Below are 20,799 nucleotides of genomic sequence, written 5' to 3' on the forward strand. Positions count from 1 at the left end.
AGAGCTTTTCCTCGTCCTCAAGCTTTGGCAATTTCGATGTGAAGTTTTTTTCAGTTATGAGCACACGCGACCCATTAAATTAGTATTACTTTAAATTCTCAGTTTTCAGCCCGCACCTCGCCACTTTCTTCGTTCAGAAGAACCAATACTACAATGTCCGATTTTCATGCCCTCCATCTGGGTCTGAAAACAAATAGAAAAAAAAACGTTCCTCTTTTGCTTCCTGAATAGCTCTACTGCTCCTCCCCTCCTCGGTAGTTACCTAATCAAGTGTTGATAGACTTGGCGCAGACAGCGTAGAAGAAGAAGAAGTAGAAGAAAGAAGAAGAAGAAGAAAAAAAAAGCAGAAGAAGAAAACAAAGGGGGAAGAAGGTAATTTTCTAATATGAAAGAAACTGTTGTGTTGTGTGTGTGACTGAGTGTGCATAATGCACCGAATATTGAAGAAATATATTGAAGAAATCAACTGGTCGCTTTGATAAGGCGGAAGTGAAAGTAAACTATGTAAATCTCATTTAAACTTGCAACAGAGTACAATGTAGTTTGCAATGCCAAAGTAAAGAATAGAAAACATCATTATTGGCTTTTTTTTTTTTTTTTTTTTTTGTTTTTTTTTTGTTTTTTTTTACAACCCTGCATGTCAGAATCGTCTTTCTTCTCATTAATCTTGTGATGCCACCCTATCAGTTACCGTAAACCTCTGCAGGTACGTGATCCGCAGTGGCGGCGCAAAAACATTTTTATCGGGTGTCCATGACCTAAACAGTAACATTCACCAGTTTGGCACATAAACAGATGTTTGTTTGTCTACTTACATTTTTATTTTTATAAGTGGCACAGCTTTAGGGTATGGAAATGTATTGCTGCAACCCAGAAGGAAACTTGTGATTTTTTTTAACATGATAGTTGTCTCCATATTGGTTTAGCAGCTGTAATTTGCATTATAATTAAATCACAAATACATACATACACACACACACACACATATGTATGTGTATATATATATATATATATATATATATATACGTGTTTTGACAGTTAGCAAAAACAAATTGCCACCAAGTGGTCTGGAGTGTGGAAGAGAAGGATTCCAAGAGCCCGGTTGTACTCCACAATCACTTTTTTCTTGTTCTTGATGCCACAGATGTGAATAGGGACAGTTCCCAACACATCGGCAGAGCAGATCTTTCTTCTCGTCGGGCTCAGGAAAGGATTTTGTGATTGGTCAGACATTTGAGGGGAGCATTGTTAAAGTGGAAATGAATGAAGCAGAAAGTTTTGGCTTCCGCATTTCCCCTGATGAGCAGTTGAATGGATAGTTTTGATGAACAGCTGATCGAGGTTGTGAGAGAGTACATAAATGTTAACAACACATGTGGGATTTAAAGACAAGGACACTGCCGCATTCACAACCCCATCCTGCCATGGACTAAGTTTCTCGTTAATAAATAACCCAGCTGTTTATTGCACATAAAAACACAGACATCCTCCTGCAATATTTGCGGAAAGAAGGGAGAGTGCAGCACAACCAAGGCTTTTAGCCGGGTAACAGCGTGCCGTAGCTTTACCTCACCTACCTCCGTTAGCTAGTTAGCTACCTTTGCTCGGGGTTAGCTCTTAGCTACAGGCAGCTCGGAGTTTGATGGGAGTCAATCATCCACCCTTACCTTCACAGTCCCCCTCTCAGCTCGACCTCTTTGCCCATTTTTGTTTTTTTTCCGGGACTAATGACACACGGGAGAATATGGCGACGGTGGGAACGTCCAGCGAGTTCCACTTTTGCTCTTCAGAAACCTATGGGTGACGTCACGGAGGCGCCGTCCATCTTTTATATACTGTCTATGGGTTTGGCAGGAAAAAAAGAATTATGATTCAGTTTCTATTGTATCGGACGGTGTTTAGACAAAAATACTCGCTGATTGCAATCCGCTGACTTTTGGATGGGGTTAGGGAGTATTTTCAGCATTAAATTCAGTATTGGCCCAACTTTAACTGCTCCACAAACAGACTGAAAAGGTCTTTTGTCTCCTCGGCAATAAGACTGTAAAACTATCTGGAGGGGCAGGGAGGGGTCAGGATTATTATTAATTAGTGGGAAAATGGCAAAGTAAGGTGCATCTCTAGACTGAAATAGATTTAGGCAGACTGAAAATGTGTTTTTTTTCTACATGTTTTTATCTTTAGTGACATTTTTAATCCCTTTATTTAGCAGTTTTATTTAATCTATTTATTATTTTATTATATTATTATTATTATTTGTGTGAAGGTTTAATGGTGTATCTGAGCACCCAGTGTGACAAATTTCCCTCTGGATTTAGAAAGTTCTTCTTATCTATGGTATCTATCTTATCTTAAATGAACATGTTTTTATATATAAAGGTAGTTCTGTCAACTGACTGTCTCCTGCTTCCATTTCAGATGAAACTTGACATTTGCTGCAGCACCTTGCTGCTGTTCCTCATCCTTCCCAGAGCCAGTCAAGTTTGAAACATCTTGGTTTTTCCAACTGAAGGCAGCCACTGGATAAACATGGACATTCTGCTTAAAGCGTTGCACTCCAGAGGACACAATATAACAATTGTGCGCTCCAGCAAAAGCTGGTACATCAAGGCTAACTCTTCTTATTATCATAGCTACACTGTTCCTGTTGAGAGAGCCACAGATGAGAAGTACATGAAAAAAATTATAGTTGAGGGCATACAGTTTGAACGAGGGGCTATTCCTTTGACAAGTTTTTTTCAGTGGACTATAGGAATACTTGGCATATTTGTTGATGTTCATGCAGCTATTGGTGAATTTGTCTCAGCTATGCTAGATGATACAGAATTGATGAGAACCTTGAATGAGAGTAAGTTTGACCTGGTGCTCACTGACCCCTGCTGGGGTGGTGGAGTTATTTTGGCCAAATATTTGAACCTTCCTTTGGTCTATAATGTTCGCTGGCTCATACCTGAAGAGGCTCATTTTGCTATTGCTCCTTCACCCATATCCTATATTCCTATAACAGGATCTGGCAGCACAGATAAGATGACATTTTTTCAGAGAGTGAAAAACATGATTTTATATTTGATAACCCAAATGCAAAGCAGCCTTGCAGTTAAACAAGTATATCAGCAAATTTGTGACAAATATCTTGGTCCTGGTCATGACTTTGATCAGATAAAGATTGATGCAGATATTTGGTTGATGAGAGTGGACTTTGTGTTTGACTTTCCACGCCCCACCATGCCTAATGTTGTGTATGTGGGAGGCTTCCAGTGTAAACCTGCAAACCCACTTCCTGAACATCTGGAGGAGTTTGTGCAGAGTTCTGGAGATCATGGATTCATCATCATGTCTCTGGGAACTTTTGTGAATGAAATTCCTGATGACCTGGCAAATTACATTGCTGCAGCTTTTGCTGAATTACCCCAGAAAGTCATCTGGAAGTATAAAGGCAGCAGACCAACCACTCTGGGGAACAACACTTTAGTAGTTGACTGGATGCCACAGAATGACCTGTTAGGACATCCTAAGATAAAACTGTTTGTGGCTCATGGAGGAACAAATGGAGTCCAAGAGGCCATGTATTACGGAGTCCCTGTTGTAGGTCTGCCCTTGTTTTTTGACCAATATGACAACCTGCTCCGTCTGCAGATAAGAGGAGGAGCTAAGATCCTCTCAATAGCCACAGTGGACAAAGATGACAACTTCCTGAAGGCCATCAAAGAAGTCCTGAACGAGCCGTCCTACAGCATGAACATGCAGAGACTTTCCAGGCTGCACAGAGATCAGCCAATGACACCCATGGATAACGCCCTCTTCTGGATAGAGTTTGTCATGAGACACAAAGGTGCAGCTCACCTGAAAGCTCAGTCCTACAAAATGTCCTGGTATTCCTACCACTCTGTAGATGTATTTCTGTTCCTGACTGGAGCTGTGCTGCTCATGCTTCTAACTGCTGTCATCTTTATAAGGTGTTTATGCAGAGCAGTCTGTAAAAAGAAGGTAAAACGAGACTAATCATTCAAGGTATTTGTTTTTTTTTTTTGTTGATTTAATAAGGGGACGTTTAGGGAGATAACAATTGGGAAATTGTCTGCATTTTACTCATCTCTAGAAGATTTACTACAGTAGATTTTGATGTACTATATATGTCTCATATATATATATATATATATATATATATATTCCCATTTGAATGAACTGAATGGATTTCAAACTATTCAGATATTTTGTACTTTCCACCACAATCCCACCAGAGTATCTAACAATTCAGTTGTACACAGGGTTAATTCATATCTCATTTCCTCAGCGCTCTCAGTCCCTGCCCAATCGCCCACTCTTCCCGTTTGTTGCCTTACAAAATGGAATTAAAATGAACATTCGAAGAGTTTCTGTCATTATATTACAAGGTGGCCATTTTCAGAGTGGTAGGTATTTTTTATAGGCAAACAAAAGAATCATCTGTAGATGGTGAATTTGTTTTTCAATGCCTGAGAAATCTTTGTGCTGAGTCAATGTGAAAACCATTACTTGTGTGATTCTGACATTCACTATATGAGAATTAAAGACTTGTGATGTGTTTGATATTTACGTGTGTTTCTTTTCTTTTCTAACACCCTCTATCTGCAACTCTATGGCAACTCCAAGTTAATTTAACATTCTTTTTTAATTTGCTATCATGATCATACCTTTGCCACATCTAACACAACTTCTCTAAGAAGTCAGATCAGTTTATACATCCATTTTAACAGGTGGTCTGGTATGTTTCCTCGGGGTGTAAATAATGTTCTTTGTGCATCCTCTAGTTTAAATTCACTGTTCCCTACCCGCACCTCGACAATTCTTTTTATTAAAAACCAATGCTGAAATGTCCGACTTTCATGCCCTCCAGAAAAAAAAAAAAGTTCCTCTTTTGCATCTGAATAGCTCTACTGCTCCTCCCCTCCTCGGTAGTTACCTAATCAAGTGTTAGTAGACTTGACGCAGACAGCCGCTTTCTGTAAAAGGAAGGAAAGGGAAAAAATAATAAGTAAAAAAGGAGAAGAAGAAGAAAACGAAGGGGAAAAGGTCATTTTCCAGTGTGGAGAGACGCTTCATACCACAGTAAGGGAAAGCAATATTCGTGTGTCTGTGTGTGTGATTGTATGTTCATAATGCACCGAATGCTTAAGAAATGTCATCTGGTCTCATTGATAAGGCGGAAGTGAAAGCAAACGATGTAAAACTCACTTAAACTTGCTGCAACCGTATACAGTGTAGTTTGCAATGCCAATGTAAGGACAGATGAACACCATAGTTTGCCTTTTCTTTTACAACCCTGCATATCGCGATCGTCGACTCACAAATCTTGTGATGCCGATTGCGTAAACCTCTGCAGGGACGTGGTGCTCACGTTTTTATGGGTGGCCCAGACCGATACAGTAACTTTCACTGGTTTGGCACAGAAACAGATGTTTGTTTACTATTTATATTCATGAATTGCACAGCTGTAGATTCTGGAAGCAAATTGCTGCAACCCAAAAGGAAATTAAAGGGACCGTATTGCTTTAGAACGTTATAGTTTTATAGTAAAAACATAAACACGAACATTTTCTTATTTAAATGAGGAAACTGTGCAGGTAGCAGATCTGAGAAATGTATAATTTACTAAACATGATTAAGTTGTTCTTCATGTTGGGTTTTGACATGGCAAAATTCTACATGAAACTAATACAGAACCCCCATCGCCATTATCATCATTCTCCACACTTACTGCCTGTCTGAAGGAGATAAAAGATGTCGATGAGTCAAACATTTCCTACAGCTCAATATCTTGAAAACTGAAACAGTATTCTTTGGCACCCCAGCCGCCCACCACCAAATTCGAACATGTACTATAACCAACATTACTTCCTCTGGCCAGGAAATCCCTTTCATCAGCGATCTCTTAAAAAAATTTAAAAACGGCTAAAATGCATCTTTTTTCCCTCAATGCAACTTTTTTTTTTTTTTTTTTACATCTCCTGTGGTTATTGTTAGATACTTTGGGATTTTTATCTTAAAAGGCGCTATATATAAAAAAAAGATTTATCAGTAGTCACCAACCTGGGTGTTAAGTATCACCCTCATCTCACCTTAGAGGCTCACTTCAAAAACCTTTGTAAGACAGACTTTTTCTACCTCAGAAATATTTCCAAACTCTGTCCTACTCTCACCCTCCCTGATGCCGAGAGGCTTGTCCACGCCTTCGTCTCCTCCAGTCTGGACTGCTGCAATGCACTTTATGTTGGGGTCCCCAGCACAGCTATGCAAAAGCTGCATCACATTCAGAAAAGTGCTGCTTGGACCCTGATGAGAGTGCAGAAATATGGGCATATCACCCCCATCCTCCACTCACTACACTGGCTCCCCGTTTCCGCTCAGATCGAATTTAAGTTCTGCCTCCTCACCTTCCAAAGCATCCATGGCAATGTCCCCCCTCGATACCAATACTAAAGATGTTGCTAGATATTATATGGATACTTTAAAGGGGGGAAAATGTATTTATTTTTTTATCAGTCAGAACACCACAAAAATAACAACACAATCCAAACAATAGAACAACAATGTATTAATAAATATAAGACAAGGCATTAATGTAAAATAAATGCATTATTTTAAAATATTAGTTTGTACAGAGATACCATCTCAAACAATGTTCTCAGACTGTTTGCTCACTGTGGTGAAAAAGAAAAAAAAAATTCAACCACTAATTAAGTGTACTTATTTACACAAGTGCTTTAAGGCCGTTTCTCAATATGCGTACTTGTCTGTACTTCTGTTCTTGTGTAAGTCATTAGTTAAGAGCCTAGTACTGCTGCAATTTAAAGAACATATTCAGGCAAGTACGCTACAAATTCCTGTATGTGTACTTGCCACACTCATTTATCGAGGATGCATCAGAGGTGACTTGTGTGGACTTCAAGCAGCCTACTTTCCCAGAATGCACAGCGGCACAAACAGAAAGGTGGCGGAGGAAAAAGCTCATAACTGTAAGTTCTTTTGAAAATATTACTCTCTATTTCAGGTAACGTGGGCTTTAATAAGTTTTACACAACAAAATACATTATTAACTTTAACTTTGTGGTTGTGATTGCTCTGTGAAGTTTAAACTGTTTTTAAAAGTGGCTTCAGCGTTAGCTGAACAGCTAACAGTCGGCCAGCTGGTGTTCAGATAAACTGCCTCGTTCACAACCTCATCTCAGCAGATCCTTTTGCAGCTGTAGTCATAGTAACTAACTGTAATTGTCAAGATGGCCTTTATTGGGCTAATGTTAGATTTATGTTAGATTTACATACTACACTTTAACAATATTTTTCTTGTGAACTTTAAATTGGACACATTATTTTACTTAAGGGTAAAATGAAGAAACCCAGGCCCTCATGAGTGGCATGCAGCCAGTGAGTCTTTTCACCGACCACCATAAATTATGTAAAAGCAGCTTGGAGTGAGTATTAACTTGTTATCTTTCAGTGGGTTTGGAAGGACTGAAATTGTTGTTAGATTATATTTTTGTCTTCCAGGGATTTTGTTGTTAGCACTAGCCTGGCAATAACACTCTGTTTTTGTTTTTTTTTAAATCAATCTTGAAGACAAATACAAGGTAATCTGGTTGATTATATTAGCTTTTTCTGTTTTACAGATTCTTCATATTATTTTTTCCAGCCAGTATATGAAAGCTGTGTTCGTAAGCTCAGTCATTTACAAGTTGAAATAATTTTTCAGGAAATTAAGGGGTAGAGGCTGGTGGTGTGACCGCTGCCACTAGCTGGCAGTGGTATTCTTATGGATGCTGCACTCCAGGGGCAGCACTCAGTCAGTTGCCCCTCTGTGGCTGAGATACCAGGCAGGACACCGGGCAGAAAGAGATCCAGGGAGAGTTGCATCCTGGATTTCTGGAAGGAGAAGAGAGAGGATAAGAGAAGCCCTGGCAAGGCGAGAGCAGCTGCAGAGAGATACTTGTTATTGTTTCAAACACTTATAAAAAATGTTAATAACAATTTGTAAATGCACATCTTCGTGTGGAGGTTGTGTATACGTATAGAAATTTAATAAATTGTCTTATCAAGTTAAATATATTTTTCTGTTATATTGTTATATATATGTATATATCTGTTATATTGATTGACAGTATTTTACAAATTCAGTCCACAGGATATATGTATATATATATATATATATATATATATATACACACATTTTAGTAAACAAAGAGGTCAGACTACTCTTATTTACTATGTGAAACCATAAACTACTAAAACAATATAACAATATGATAGAAGCAATATGTTATTGATTCTTAAGGTAAATGCTTATTATTTGGCAGGACGACTGCATGGCTAAATCAACATGAAATATGCAGGCAGCTCTGCAGGAGCAGAGATTTAGGCTGCTAGCCTGGCTCGGAAGCAATTGCCTGAAAACTGGGGCAGCCAGCATCTTCATCGAGATCCTCCCCTCCAACATCATCACCTGCCTCCTCCTCTTCCTCCGCTAGTGCATCAAAGATGTCACCTGCTGCCACACAGACATGCAACAGGCTCCTACAACTACACCTCCAGTGGTGGAAGGAAAATGGATTGTCAGTGTGTCTTAAGCCAAAGGTACACTCGATGATGCTTCTGGCCTTTTCATGGTACCTGTTAAATCTCTCCTCCACTTGGCCTGAATGTAAAAAATGAAGCTGAATATATGAGTCACAGTAATTATTAAAACAGGATCTAGTATGTGATTGTAGGTAAGATGACCACTTACTGGCAACAGGGTGATGGTATGGGGTGATTACACAGACAGGATAATGCAAGCAGGGGTATTCACTGTCTCCCAGCAGAAAAAAAACCCAGGTAGAGGATAAAGGGCCTGCTTGTACAAGTGCGATCGTCGTAGGACAAGTACATCATGCACCAAGCCTGGGTTGCCAATGTAAACATCCAGGAAGGCTCCCTCGGCATCACACACACCCTGCATTATGATTTAGGGAAAATGTTTTCTGTTTATGTAAAAAAAATTTTTGTGGCTCTGCAGGAGGAAGAATTCAGGTGTGACATCAAGAGCAGGGGGAACCCCTCATGTCCAGCGAGGCCTGCAAATCCTGCTCCCACCTCTTCCAGCTCTTCCGCCTCAAAAAAATGAATGACTCTGTGGAGGATGGTCATCATTTCCTCCACAACACTGTGGACCTGCAGACAGTGGCAGTCGTCATAGCAAAAATATCTGCAGTTGCCCTGTTGGTGGCCCCACAGGCAAGCCAGTAAATGGTGACCAGGGGCCTCATTTATCAAGCTTGCGTAGGAACAAAAACCAGCATATGGCAAATATAGTCAGCTTTTGGGATTTATGAAAACAAAATTTGACGGGGAATGTTCCTATCTCCCCGCAAACTCTGACCCAGGTGTATGCACAAAATCTAGCAAAACGGGAAACAGGTGTAGGACGTTCGTGCGCAAGCTTTGATAAATCTGAAAGTAGAAGCGCCCAGCATTTCCTTTTTGCGCTGCAAACACCACCTGTACTTTGCTTTGCTACGCACAGTTTGATAAATGAGGACCCTGGACCTCAGTCTCATGGCTCCATCCATGTAGTTTTTTTTCTGGGGCAACATTTGGACCAACATATTAAAGCTGATCCTAGTAGTATCAAAACCGGTTTTAGATTAGCTCCAGAAAAAAAAACAGGTCCAGCACTGGCACATTGGTGTTCAGTTGGCAGTACCTCTGTGCAGGATCTTGCTCCTATAGGAAGGAAAAAAATGGGATTGGAGAAACTTAGAATTAAACTTAAAGATAAATGTATTTAATCTCATTTTTACACACTGCAATGTAACCTAAAAGTTGTAACTAACCCTGAATATTTTCTTCTTAAGATGTGTATTCATGCTTGTGTATTAAATTATTTAATTAAAATGTCCATTACTACATCAAGTTGATTTTTTGTTAAATCAAACAGCTCTAATTCTGAGATGTAGTTTTCAGTCATGTACAGTGAGTCATGTGCTTAACTGTGCAGAGCAGGAAAGGGTGGTGTAAACTTATGAATATAGTCCTGTTTGACCACAAGGTTATACCCACAGACAGGAATATGAAATGTCTTTTAAACTGACAATTTTTCAGTTTATTTTTAAATATACTTGCAGTAATTATCAGAAGATATTTAAAATATATATTTAACATATACTTTATATATTGACAGTATACAAACACTAATAACTTTTCAATGTTTAACCAAATGTTGTACCAAAGTTAAGAGGTATGCCACCAGGAGAAGCTGTCTGCTCCACATCCTGTCTCGCTGCTCCTGTATCTCCCTCGTCAGCCTCGCCGTTTCCTCTTCTGCTTGCCAACGGCAACTGCGAGCATTACTCGGTCCATTTTTAACGTTATCAGCATTCTAAGCATACCTACTTGATATTGAGAAACAGACTAAGTGTTTTCACGGCAGTTTCAAAGTCTCCAGTTAACACCAGAAAAAGTCGCTAAATTTGTCGCTTGTTGCTTTAAAAAAAAAGGGTAGCTAGAGAGGACCTAAAATGTGCTAATTATGTTGACAAGTTGGTACGTCTGCAACACTGTAAACAACTGGTCCTCCAGGGAGATGCTTGAGGGTGGGCTGCCCGTTGCAGTGCCTGTTTCTAATGGGTAGAGACGGTTTTTTCTAAGTAAATACAAAATTTTAGAATTGATTTTTATCTGAGAATCGATTTTTTTACAACCCTAGTAAGAAGATGAAAATCAAAAGTAGTGTTTTACATTTTCATTTTAAGTGAGGAAACTGCAGGAAGCAGATCAGAGAAACGTATAATTTACAAAACCTGATTAAGTTGTTCTTCATGCTGGGTTTTGACATTTTCTGCTACTTATTCTTACTAATTTACTGATTCTGCTGTTGCATTTTAAATGACACTTATAATCCTGCATTCTTGAGGCAGACAGGATTTCAGCAACTTTATTCTCCCCACTGTGTATATTGCTAAAAATTTTATTTGAGTTTTCTGAAGGCAGCAAGGACATATAATGTAAACACTAATAGGTTGTTACACCTTGGATAACATTGTGATAATGTTGACTTTAGACCTTAGGTCTGACAGGACTTCTTGTCCTGGCAAATCTATTCTCCCCACAATGTATGTAGATAAATTTTATTTCAGTTTTCTGAAGGCAGCTAGGACATATAGCGTTAAACACCAGTACATGTAAACCAAGAACAACACACATACATGTACCGTTTAACTGTGTGCAGGCAGATGGCGTAGACCGCCATGCCGCTAGTGACTTTCACACTTTCCTACTGCAGAATAGAATAATTGTCAAATTACTTTAAGAAATGGCTTAAATTACAAAAATAATTAAATTTAAAAGTGTAAATGATGAGCTGTAGTATTTTAGTTAATTAGCACAAACAAAATAAAGTTGGATCATTCAATCAATTCCACCACTCTGGGACAAAGCATCTGTTTTCCTGCTCCCATTAATTCTCATGTAAACTTGCCGTCACCAATCACAGTTCCCCGAAAACAAACGTCAGCTCCACTAATGATGCTTTATAAATAAGATGAACACAACTACGTAAAACCTTGACAAAAATAGCTGAAATAATTCTCCTTGAAGTGAATATCATTCTCATTTCCATAAAACTTATTGTGTCTCAATATATCCAACAACACGCTGATTACATTATGATGAATCATAAAAATAAAACATCAGGTTATAATATGATACAGTCCCATTTTTTTCCCTTGACTGGCAGCATCATATGCTTCTGCTGTAGCGTAAATAGGCTACTCCCATTTTTATTAATTCTTGCTACAAACACAGGCAAGACTGCCATGTCTGCCAAAGAACAACTTTGAGCTGAACAAGTTTATAAAGATGAAGAAGAAAAGGGAGCAGGGGAGTCAAGCCTAGGCTTCCGGAAACAGTCCTCTTCTCCACAGCCTGTCTGTATTGGGGAGTGGCTGTTGAGACAGTCATGTCCTACAAGTATCTAATCTCAACTTGGACAATAAACTGGACCAGACTTTGAACACTGCTGGGGGAGCAGTACAAACAAGAGGAACACAAACCGACTGAATAAAATGGTAAAAACGGAAGACTCGATTGTGGGGCTGAAACTGGACCCTGTAGAGGTAATAAGCAAGAAGAAAGCTCTGTCCAAGTTTTGGTCCATGATGGACACCACCACCTTCCTACTGTACTCTATCTTCTCAGAGAGGAGGGTTACATTAGTAACAGACTTCTGTCTCTGAACTGCTCCACAGACAGACTGAGAAGGTCTTTTGTTGCCTCAGTAATAAGTCTGCACAACTCTTTGGAGGTAGGAGAGGGAAGAGGGCAGAGGAGGTGTAGATGGGGGGTTAGTGTGAAAGTGTGAAAGTAGCTAAGTAAGATGCATCTCTAGACTGAATTAGACTAAGGCAGACTGATAATCAAATGTACTTTTTTCTACATTTTTAGTGACATTTTTAATCCCTTCTTTTAACAGTTTTATTTAATCCATTATTTTATTATATTATTATTATTTATTGTGTGAAGGTTTTATGATGTATCTGAGCACCCAGTGTCATCCACGGCGCCACACCGGGGCTAGGGGGTGCTACAGCCCCGTGATAAATCTGTGTAGCCCCATTAAGCCCCCCCAAGAAATTAGATTATAAAAAATATAATTATGAATTTATATATAATATTATAATAAAGGAATGTATTAGTTTAAAAACAGTTTGCGCAGATTCTCCGCTTGCATGTTTCTTCTGTGCACTGATTAAGAGGGGACAGAGGGCGGGCGGAAACTTTTTGTTGAAACTCACGCTAGGCTGAGTTGTGTGTGCCTAATTAACAGGTACGGAGTGTTGCACTTCTCGCTGTGGCTTTGGTATTATTATCTCCATTTTTTACCATGTTGTGGTCCGAATCATTAGATACAAATTGTTTGCACTTCTCGTTGCGCCTGCACTGTGTAGTATGTTAAATTTATCTCGCAATCAGTTTAATTTCTTAAGTTATGTTGTGATCCGAGGCAATAAAAGCAATGCATAGTTGATTTCATTAATTATGCATGTAGAATAAATGCGTTTGTTGCATTCTATATGTGTTGCTTGTTTATCACATGGTCACTGTCTGGTGCTGAATCTTGCACCTTTCCACGTGAAAACATTTTTGCCGTTGCTTTGTGGCTCGTTGTAGGCCTGGTTATTTTGCTGAATGTTCTTTGGCTAATTCAGTTAAATTGCTGTGTATCTTAGCCACTTTTATTGAAAAAATCGATAACCTATGTATAAAGTTACCTAAGTCATGGAAATCTGTTATTTTCTTAGCACCCCCACGTATTGGTCAAGTCCCTCATTAGCACCAGGAGAAAAAAAATCCTGGCGCCGTGCCTGCCCAGTGTCACAAATTTCCCTCTGGGCTGATAAAATTCATTAATCTATCTTATCTATCTTATCCTTCTTATCTATGTTTCTTAAAATAAAGGTAGTTCATTCTCAACTGACTGTCTCCTGCTTCCATTTCAGATGAAACTGATCATTTGCTGCAGCACCTTGCTGCTGCTCCTCATCCTTCCCAGAGCCAGTCAAGGTGGAAACATCTTGGTTTTTCCAACCGAAGGCAGCCACTGGATAAACATGGACATTCTGCTTAAAGCATTGCACTCCAGAGGACACAATATAACAATTGTGCGCTCCAGCAAAAGCTGGTACATCAAGGCTAACTCTTCTTATTATCATAGCTACACTGTTCCTGTTGAGAGAGCCACAGATGAGAAGTTCATGCAAAGAATAATATCTGAGGGCATGCAGTTTGTACGAGGGACTATTTCCTTGACAAGTTTTCTTCAGTCAGGTCTTGACATATTAGGTATTATTGCTGATGTTAACAGTATTGTGAGTGAACTTGTCTCAGCCATCCTGGATGACAAAGAATTGATAAGAACTTTGAATGAGAGTAAGTTTGACCTGGTGCTCACTGACCCCTGCTGGGGTGGTGGAGTTATTTTGGCCAAATATTTGAACCTTCCTTTGGTCTATAATGCTCGCTGGCTAATTGTAGAAGAGGCTCATTTTGCTATTGCTCCTTCACCCATATCCTATATTCCTATAACAGGATCTGGCAGCACAGATAAGATGACATTTTCCCAGAGAGTGAAAAACATGATTTTCTATCTAATTTCCCAACTACAAAACAATGTGGTGGCTAAACATGCATACCAGCAAGTTTGTGACAAATATCTTGGTCCTGGTCATGACTTTGATCAGATAAAGATTGATGCAGATATTTGGTTGATGAGAGTGGACTTTGTGTTTGACTTTCCACGCCCCACCATGCCTAATGTTGTGTACGTGGGAGGCTTCCAGTGTAAACCTGCAAACCCACTTCCTGAACATCTGGAGGAGTTTGTGCAGAGTTCTGGAGATCATGGATTCATCATCATGTCTCTGGGAACTTTTGTGAATGAAATTCCTGATGACCTGGCAAATTACATTGCTGCAGCTTTTGCTGAATTACCCCAGAAAGTCATCTGGAAGTATAAAGGCAGCAGACCAACCACTCTGGGGAACAACACTTTACTTGTTGACTGGATGCCACAGAATGACCTGTTAGGACATCCTAAGATAAAACTGTTTGTGGCTCATGGAGGAACAAATGGAGTCCAAGAGGCCATGTATCACGGAGTCCCAGTTGTGGGTCTGCCCTTGTTTTTTGACCAATATGATAATCTGCTCCGTCTGCAGATAAGAGGAGGAGCTAAGATCCTCTCGGTAGCTGCAATGGACAAAGATGACAATTTCTTGAAGGCCATCAAAGAAGTCCTGAACGAGCCGTCCTACAGCATGAACATGCAGAGACTCTCCAGGCTGCACAGAGATCAGCCAATGACGCCCATGGATAACGCCCTCTTCTGGATAGAGTTTGTCATGAGACACAAAGGTGCAGCTCACCTGAAAGCTCAGTCCTACAAAATGCCCTGGTATTCCTACCACTCTGTAGATGTATTTCTGTTCCTGACTGGAGCTGTGCTGCTCATGCTTCTAACATCTGTCATCTTTATAAGGTGTTTGTGCAGAGCAGTCTGTAAAAAGAAGGTAAAACGAGACTAATGATATAGTCTTTGTTCATGTACATAATTACACTTTGCCATTTCATGCAACATTTTTTTTTATTTTATTGTGGAATAATTCATCTGTATTTTTTCTTTTTTTCTCTCATGATTGCTTGATTTGATAAGTGAAGATATAATTATATTAGTTTATTTGTTAAGATTATGCTGAATCTACCAGACTGAATGTCATGGCAAAAATATCTTTTCTAAAAACTTTTATCTTTTGTCAAAGTTGCTTAATACTTCATTGACCTTAGTCAAGGATGTGCAACCTCAGCATTTTTGTATTAACATTTTTAGAGTTGTAAGAATTGAGAGGATGTCAACACACTAGAGTATAAATAAAACACAAGAATCTAATTAATTGTAAATATTTATACTTTAACCTGCCATTTATACTAACCTTCCTTGGGGGCTAGAGCCCAGGAACTACCAGGCAAGAGGCAGAGAGGTCAAGCGAGGTCGCCAGTCCATCAGGTCAACAAAAAAGAGAGACAGACAACCACTTACAATCTCTTCTGGGTGGAAATTACAGTGACAGTGACATGCATGTCTTTTGACTGTGGGAGAAACCCTGCTCAAACCAGGAACCTTCTTGCAGTGAGGCATTAGTGCTAACCAGTACAACACCATGCAGCCATACATGGGCATTTTGCTGTTAAATACACTTTGAAGTCTTTTTGTTTGAGATTCGGTATATTTAGTTTTGTAAAGTGTGGCAAATGTAATGAAACATTGACACAGTTAATATGTTCTGACACTGATATGGCTGTGACTGAATGTATGTAGATACATAGAGGTGGGATAAAGGTGAGTGACAGTTGGTGCAAGATAAGCAGGTAAAATGTTAGACAGAAACTGCTTATGTACTGAGATGTTGACAGCCACCTCAAGGGTTTGCGGAAATAATAAAAATGAAGTGAGCAGAAGCCTCTGGGTAAAAATAACTTGTCAAGTTTTGCAGAAGTTAGAAAAAAAATGCCATACAGGCTCAAGCTGATAGAAAGGCTACAACAACAAGTGTTAATTTCTGCAATAAATCCGGAAGAGCATCAACACACTGAGCTTTGAAGCAGATGGGCCACAGCAGCAGCAGACTGCTCAGGGTGCAAATGTTCACAGCTAATAACAGATCACTGACACTTAGATGGAACACAGTTTCATCAAAACTGGATACTGGAAACAAGATGTTGGCTGGTGTTATGAGTGCCAATTTGTGCCACAGACAACCGGTCAGAATATATAATAGAGGAGCCATCCTGTCTTTAGGCTGCTAAGCTGATGGTGATGTATTATAATTTCAGACTTCTTCAGTGTACTCTGATGGCCTTCATGGTCAACAGATTGTAATTCAACATGCCACGTTCGGAATGTGGTGAGCTACAGGTTGGTATTAAAAAGGTGCTACTCTTGGAATTAGATAATCCTAGTTTTAATCCTTCCTTGTGTTTACACCTCCAACCACTAGCAGGACCATTCTGTGGACCATCCTGTTGAGGCTTCAGGTGCTGCCTCTTTTGTGCATGAGAAATTGTTGTGTCACGTTATTTATTTAGTATGTTTGACATTTAAAAGGATGCTGGAACTGGAAGATGTGAAGGATTGTACAATAAATCTGGAGGCATAATACAAAGTAAATAAGTAAAGACCCTGTAAAAGAACAAGCACATACCTGCTGGAATAGATCAGTGATTCTTAACCAAGGGGCCGCAGCCCATGCTTGGACCTTACGCACTGTCTAGAGGGCCTCAAAAAAACTCAGCTTTGCACCTGTGGGCTGTGAGGACTGTGTAACTTATCAATTGAAGACACAAGATATATTAGTTATCCATGAGATGCTCAATTGCAATGCAGCTTTGCACCACATTGTACTGGTAATGTGTTGTTTAGTTGTTCAACCAACTCCAATACTCTAAAGATCAAGCATTGAACACTCGCATCATTTTATTTACCAAATTTCCATCAGTTTTTTTCAAGTCCTGCTTATTTATTTATTTATTGCTGTAGTAAAATCTAATATTAGTAGATTTTGTGTTTAGACATGACATGAGCTTTTAAATTTGTTCTTGCAGGAGCCTGATTTTATTTCATGAATTATGAGCCTAGTGAGTGTATTGTTGTATGCACAGTTTCACACAGACCTGAAATAAACTTTTTGTGATGATTTCATTGTATGATTTTTTTTTTAAAGATTTTTTTACGATGTCATATTTTACAAGGTTTTAGCTTGTTAAACTGCAAATGAATTTGGTTTAGTTATTGAATACAAATTAAAGCAAGAGTTAGATCAATTAAACCAATACAGTTTTAATATCTGAATGGGCCCCAGACCACTATGTACTGGAAAAGTTGGGCCCCAGTGTAAAAAAAAGGTTAAGAACCCCTGCGATAGATGATAGTAGATTTCGTAAAACAAATGTTTAAGATTACTTCACAGGTACCTAATAAAGTATGCTCAAATTGTCTCAATATCTTATTAGACAATGCACTAAGTGTAGGTGCAGTTCAAGCAGCTTGTATCAGTCGAAATGTCAAATATGACTCATTTAAACAGAATCAACACCAGGGGTGGAGTTTCCACTCCAGGGGTGTGCTCTGGTCGATGCATGCACTATCACTGTAGAAGCTCGATGAATGCCAGTCCTTTAATACCACACCAAAATCCTAAAACAGTCATTTTAGATCTGCGAGTGGAGCATGTCATTATTTGATTCCCTCACTCTTTGAGCACATTTGTATTTAATATTTGTATTTTATTTTTGTTAATCTGCTTTTCATAGTTGAGCTGTAATAACACAAATTTCCCTGTTGTGGGATTAATCAAGTTTTATCTTAACTTCTTATCTTATTTGTTAGTGTTGCTTTGTAGTTAGAGATAACTTCAGATGCTGTATGTGTGACCATGCAAAAGAAACGGCTCCTGGAGATGTTTTCATTTTGCAATGTGAGGGAAGTCAATGGAAATCTAATGTTATTCCAGAAACACTCCCATCTCGCAGTATAAATAAGGGTGTCTTTTTATTTTAAGATATTTTATCATTAGGCTTAATACACATGTAGTTGACAGACAGTATGCAGGGTAAATGCATGATGTAGATGTATAATCTGTGTAATGATTATTGTACATTTTTCTTATTAACTCTTATTAGTTTTTTTGCTTACTGTAACACCGGGACTAAACCTCTCATAGTAAATGTCAGGATGCAGCACACTAAATAATAAGGAAGTGTTTTATAATCATGCTGGTTTGGCCTGGTTTTACTTTGTTTCTGTACTGCCCAGATAGTCTGTAAGTTTCTAGCAAGGCCATGTTTTGACCAGCAAAAAAATTTTTACAGTATTGGCATTTAAAGCTAATGTTTGCTGTTAAGTGCTGATAAAGAATAATCTCCCTTGCTGTTTTCAGTTATGTTGAAAAGGGAATATATTCTGTGATGAATCAACTCTGCCACTGACCTATGAGACACATTTGGTTAATAAGAAATTAGGTGGATTGATTATGTGTTTCAGTACAGATGAACTCTCAATTAGCTTCTTCTTGGAGCAAATTTAACTCTTGTCGAGATAAAATCGTTTCTGCTCAAGAAAACCAGTTTAACACACAAAACATACGGGTCTCTTGGCAACAGTCAATGTTTTAATTTCCAGAGAAAAGGGCTCCATGAGTCATATAAATACATGACACATAGATACATGGAACCCTGTCAGAGGAAACATTACTACACAAATAAAGAGACACTTCACTGAAATACTACTGCATCTCTTTCTTGGAAAAGGCAAAGACTGCTATTTGATTCTTCTGTTTTGTTTTTTGTTCTTCTTTTTTCAGACTGGACCATGTGGAAAGATCTGAAGATGGTTTTGTCAACAGCTTCCATTATCTTTCTTTTGTCTGCCATCATTCCAGCCACCCTTTGTGCGAAAGTTCTGATTTTTCCACATGATGGCAGCCACTGGGTGAACATGAGGGTCCTTGCTAAGGAGCTGCATTTCAGAGGACACTCTGTGACAGTCATTCGTGCTGCAGACAGCTGGTACATCGATGAAGTATCTCTGTATTACAGTGCAATCACAGTTGATGTTGCTGTTGGTGGAAATGAGGACTTTTTCCATCTCTTTGTCTCCGAGGTTATTAAAATCAAACGAAGCAAGGGGTCTGCATGGGCTCGCTTTGCTTTAGACATGGAGTTAAAAAATAAGTTCTTTGAATTACACAAAAATATTTGTGAAATGGTCGTGTACATGTTTGAAAATAAAGAGATGATGAAGTCCCTTCAAGAAGCCAAATATGATGCCGTTTTGACAGACCCTGCTAATGGAGGCGGTGTTTTCTTGGCTCACTACCTTGGCTTGCCATTAGTGTTAAATACTCGCTGGACTATTCATGGGGAGGGACATTTTGCAATTGCACCCTCCCCTCTTTCCTACGTCCCACTTCCACCTTCAGAACTAACAGATCAAATGACATTCTTTGAGCGAGTGAGAAACTTAATTTTTTACGCCATGAGGATGCATCTGTACAAGCAGATAGTTGGGCCACATTACTCTGCACTGTCCAGCCGCTACTTTGGCTCAGATGTGGACTACTTCTCTCTGTTTCAAGCTGCAGACCTGTGGCTCATGAGGGTGGATTTTGTGTTTGAGTTTCCTCGACCCACAATGCCTAATGTTGTGTATATGGGAGGGTTCCAGTGCAAACCTGCAAAACCTCTGCCCCAGCATTTGGAAGACTTTGTGAATAGTTCTGGAGAGCATGGATTTATAATCATGTCTCTGGGGACTTTGATTGGAGAGCTGCCTTATGAATTAGCAGATGAATTTGCTGCTGCTTTTGCAAAATTACCCCAAAAGGTAATTTGGAAGTATAAAGGAGACAAGCCTGCCTCCCTTGGCAACAACACTTTAGTGGTTGATTGGATACCACAGAACGACCTTCTAGGCCATCCAAACATTAAGTTATTTATAAGTCATGGAGGAACAAATGGGATTTATGAAGCTATTTATCATGGAGTTCCAATTGTGGGTATTCCCTTTGTATTCGATCAAGTCGACAACCTCTACAGACTGAGAGCTAAAGGTGTTGCACAAGTTTTGGATGTTTCAGATATAGACAGAAAAATGTTTCAGAGGGCCATAGAGGAAGTCCTGAAACAGCCTTCTTATAGGATGAACATGCAAAGACTCTCAAAGCTGCACAAAGATCAGCCAATGAAGCCACTGGATCGAGCCCTCTTCTGGATAGAGTTTGTCATGAGACATAAAGGTGCGGCTCACCTTAGAACTGAGTCTTTCAGAATGCCCTGGTATTCCTACCACTCTGTAGATGTCATAATGTTTTTAGTAACAGTTGCTGTACTTCTGGTTATGTTTTTCACTGGGTTGGCATGGTTCTGTTTTAGCTTGTGTTTGAAAAGAAAAAAAAAATCTGACTAGCAAGACAAATATTTTTCATATTTGTAGATACTGATACACCAAAGCAAACATTTTAAAGGTATTTATTGTTGTGGTTCCTTGCTGGTTTTATATATGTATTGTATTTTCTTTTTTTTACTGTATGCTAAATTATGAGTTGTTAAACCTCAGATAATAAGACTTGTTCCATCTAGCCTACACTCTGGTACAATACAATTAAACTTTCCCATGAACTCTGTCCTTTAAAATGTCATTTCAAATGTCTAATAAAACAGTAGTTACCATTATAAAGG

General features: G+C 39.0%; 2 protein-coding genes across 7 annotated transcripts; both read left to right on the plus strand.

The window, feature by feature from the left end:
• The first annotated feature begins 267 nt into the window (after positions 1–267).
• LOC121644846 (UDP-glucuronosyltransferase 2A1-like) lies at positions 268–15,858 on the plus strand. Of its 6 annotated transcripts, none has more exons than XM_041993405.1 (3): positions 268–372; positions 2,419–3,699; positions 14,790–15,858. In XM_041993405.1, the coding sequence occupies exons 2-3, from the start codon at positions 2,530–2,532 to the stop codon at positions 15,090–15,092; spliced, it is 1,473 nt and encodes a 490-aa protein (XP_041849339.1). In that variant the 5' UTR covers positions 268–372; positions 2,419–2,529; the 3' UTR covers positions 15,093–15,858. The 6 variants fall into 6 exon arrangements, with proteins under 6 accessions (XP_041849339.1, XP_041849435.1, XP_041849259.1 ...); XM_041993501.1 differs by having other exon boundaries at positions 2,419–2,958; positions 14,049–15,858; XM_041993118.1 differs by lacking the exons at positions 268–372; positions 2,419–3,699 and adding exons at positions 4,953–5,088; positions 8,331–8,607 and having other exon boundaries at positions 13,509–15,858.
• Positions 4,951–20,797, plus strand: LOC121645387 (UDP-glucuronosyltransferase 2A2-like). Its single transcript, XM_041993848.1, has 2 exons — positions 4,951–5,088; positions 18,924–20,797. The coding sequence occupies exon 2, from the start codon at positions 18,932–18,934 to the stop codon at positions 20,525–20,527; it is 1,596 nt and encodes a 531-aa protein (XP_041849782.1). The 5' UTR covers positions 4,951–5,088; positions 18,924–18,931; the 3' UTR covers positions 20,528–20,797.
• The last annotated feature ends 2 nt before the right edge of the window (positions 20,798–20,799 follow it).

The sequence above is a fragment of the Melanotaenia boesemani genome, chromosome 1 (assembly GCF_017639745.1).
Source record: "Melanotaenia boesemani isolate fMelBoe1 chromosome 1, fMelBoe1.pri, whole genome shotgun sequence".
Taxonomy (NCBI): domain Eukaryota; kingdom Metazoa; phylum Chordata; class Actinopteri; order Atheriniformes; family Melanotaeniidae; genus Melanotaenia; species Melanotaenia boesemani.

Bases quoted from the DNA above. Each gene is read 5' to 3' on its own strand.
- LOC121644846 (XM_041993118.1), top strand. From the start codon at position 8,512: ATGTCACCTGCTGCCACACAGACATGCAACAGGCTCCTACAACTACAC. The intron at 8,608-13,508 runs GTACACTCGATG...CTTCCATTTCAG, and splicing joins CAGTGTGTCTTAAGCCAAAG to ATGAAACTGATCATTTGCTG.
- LOC121645387 (XM_041993848.1), top strand. From the start codon at position 18,932: ATGTGGAAAGATCTGAAGATGGTTTTGTCAACAGCTTCCATTATCTTT.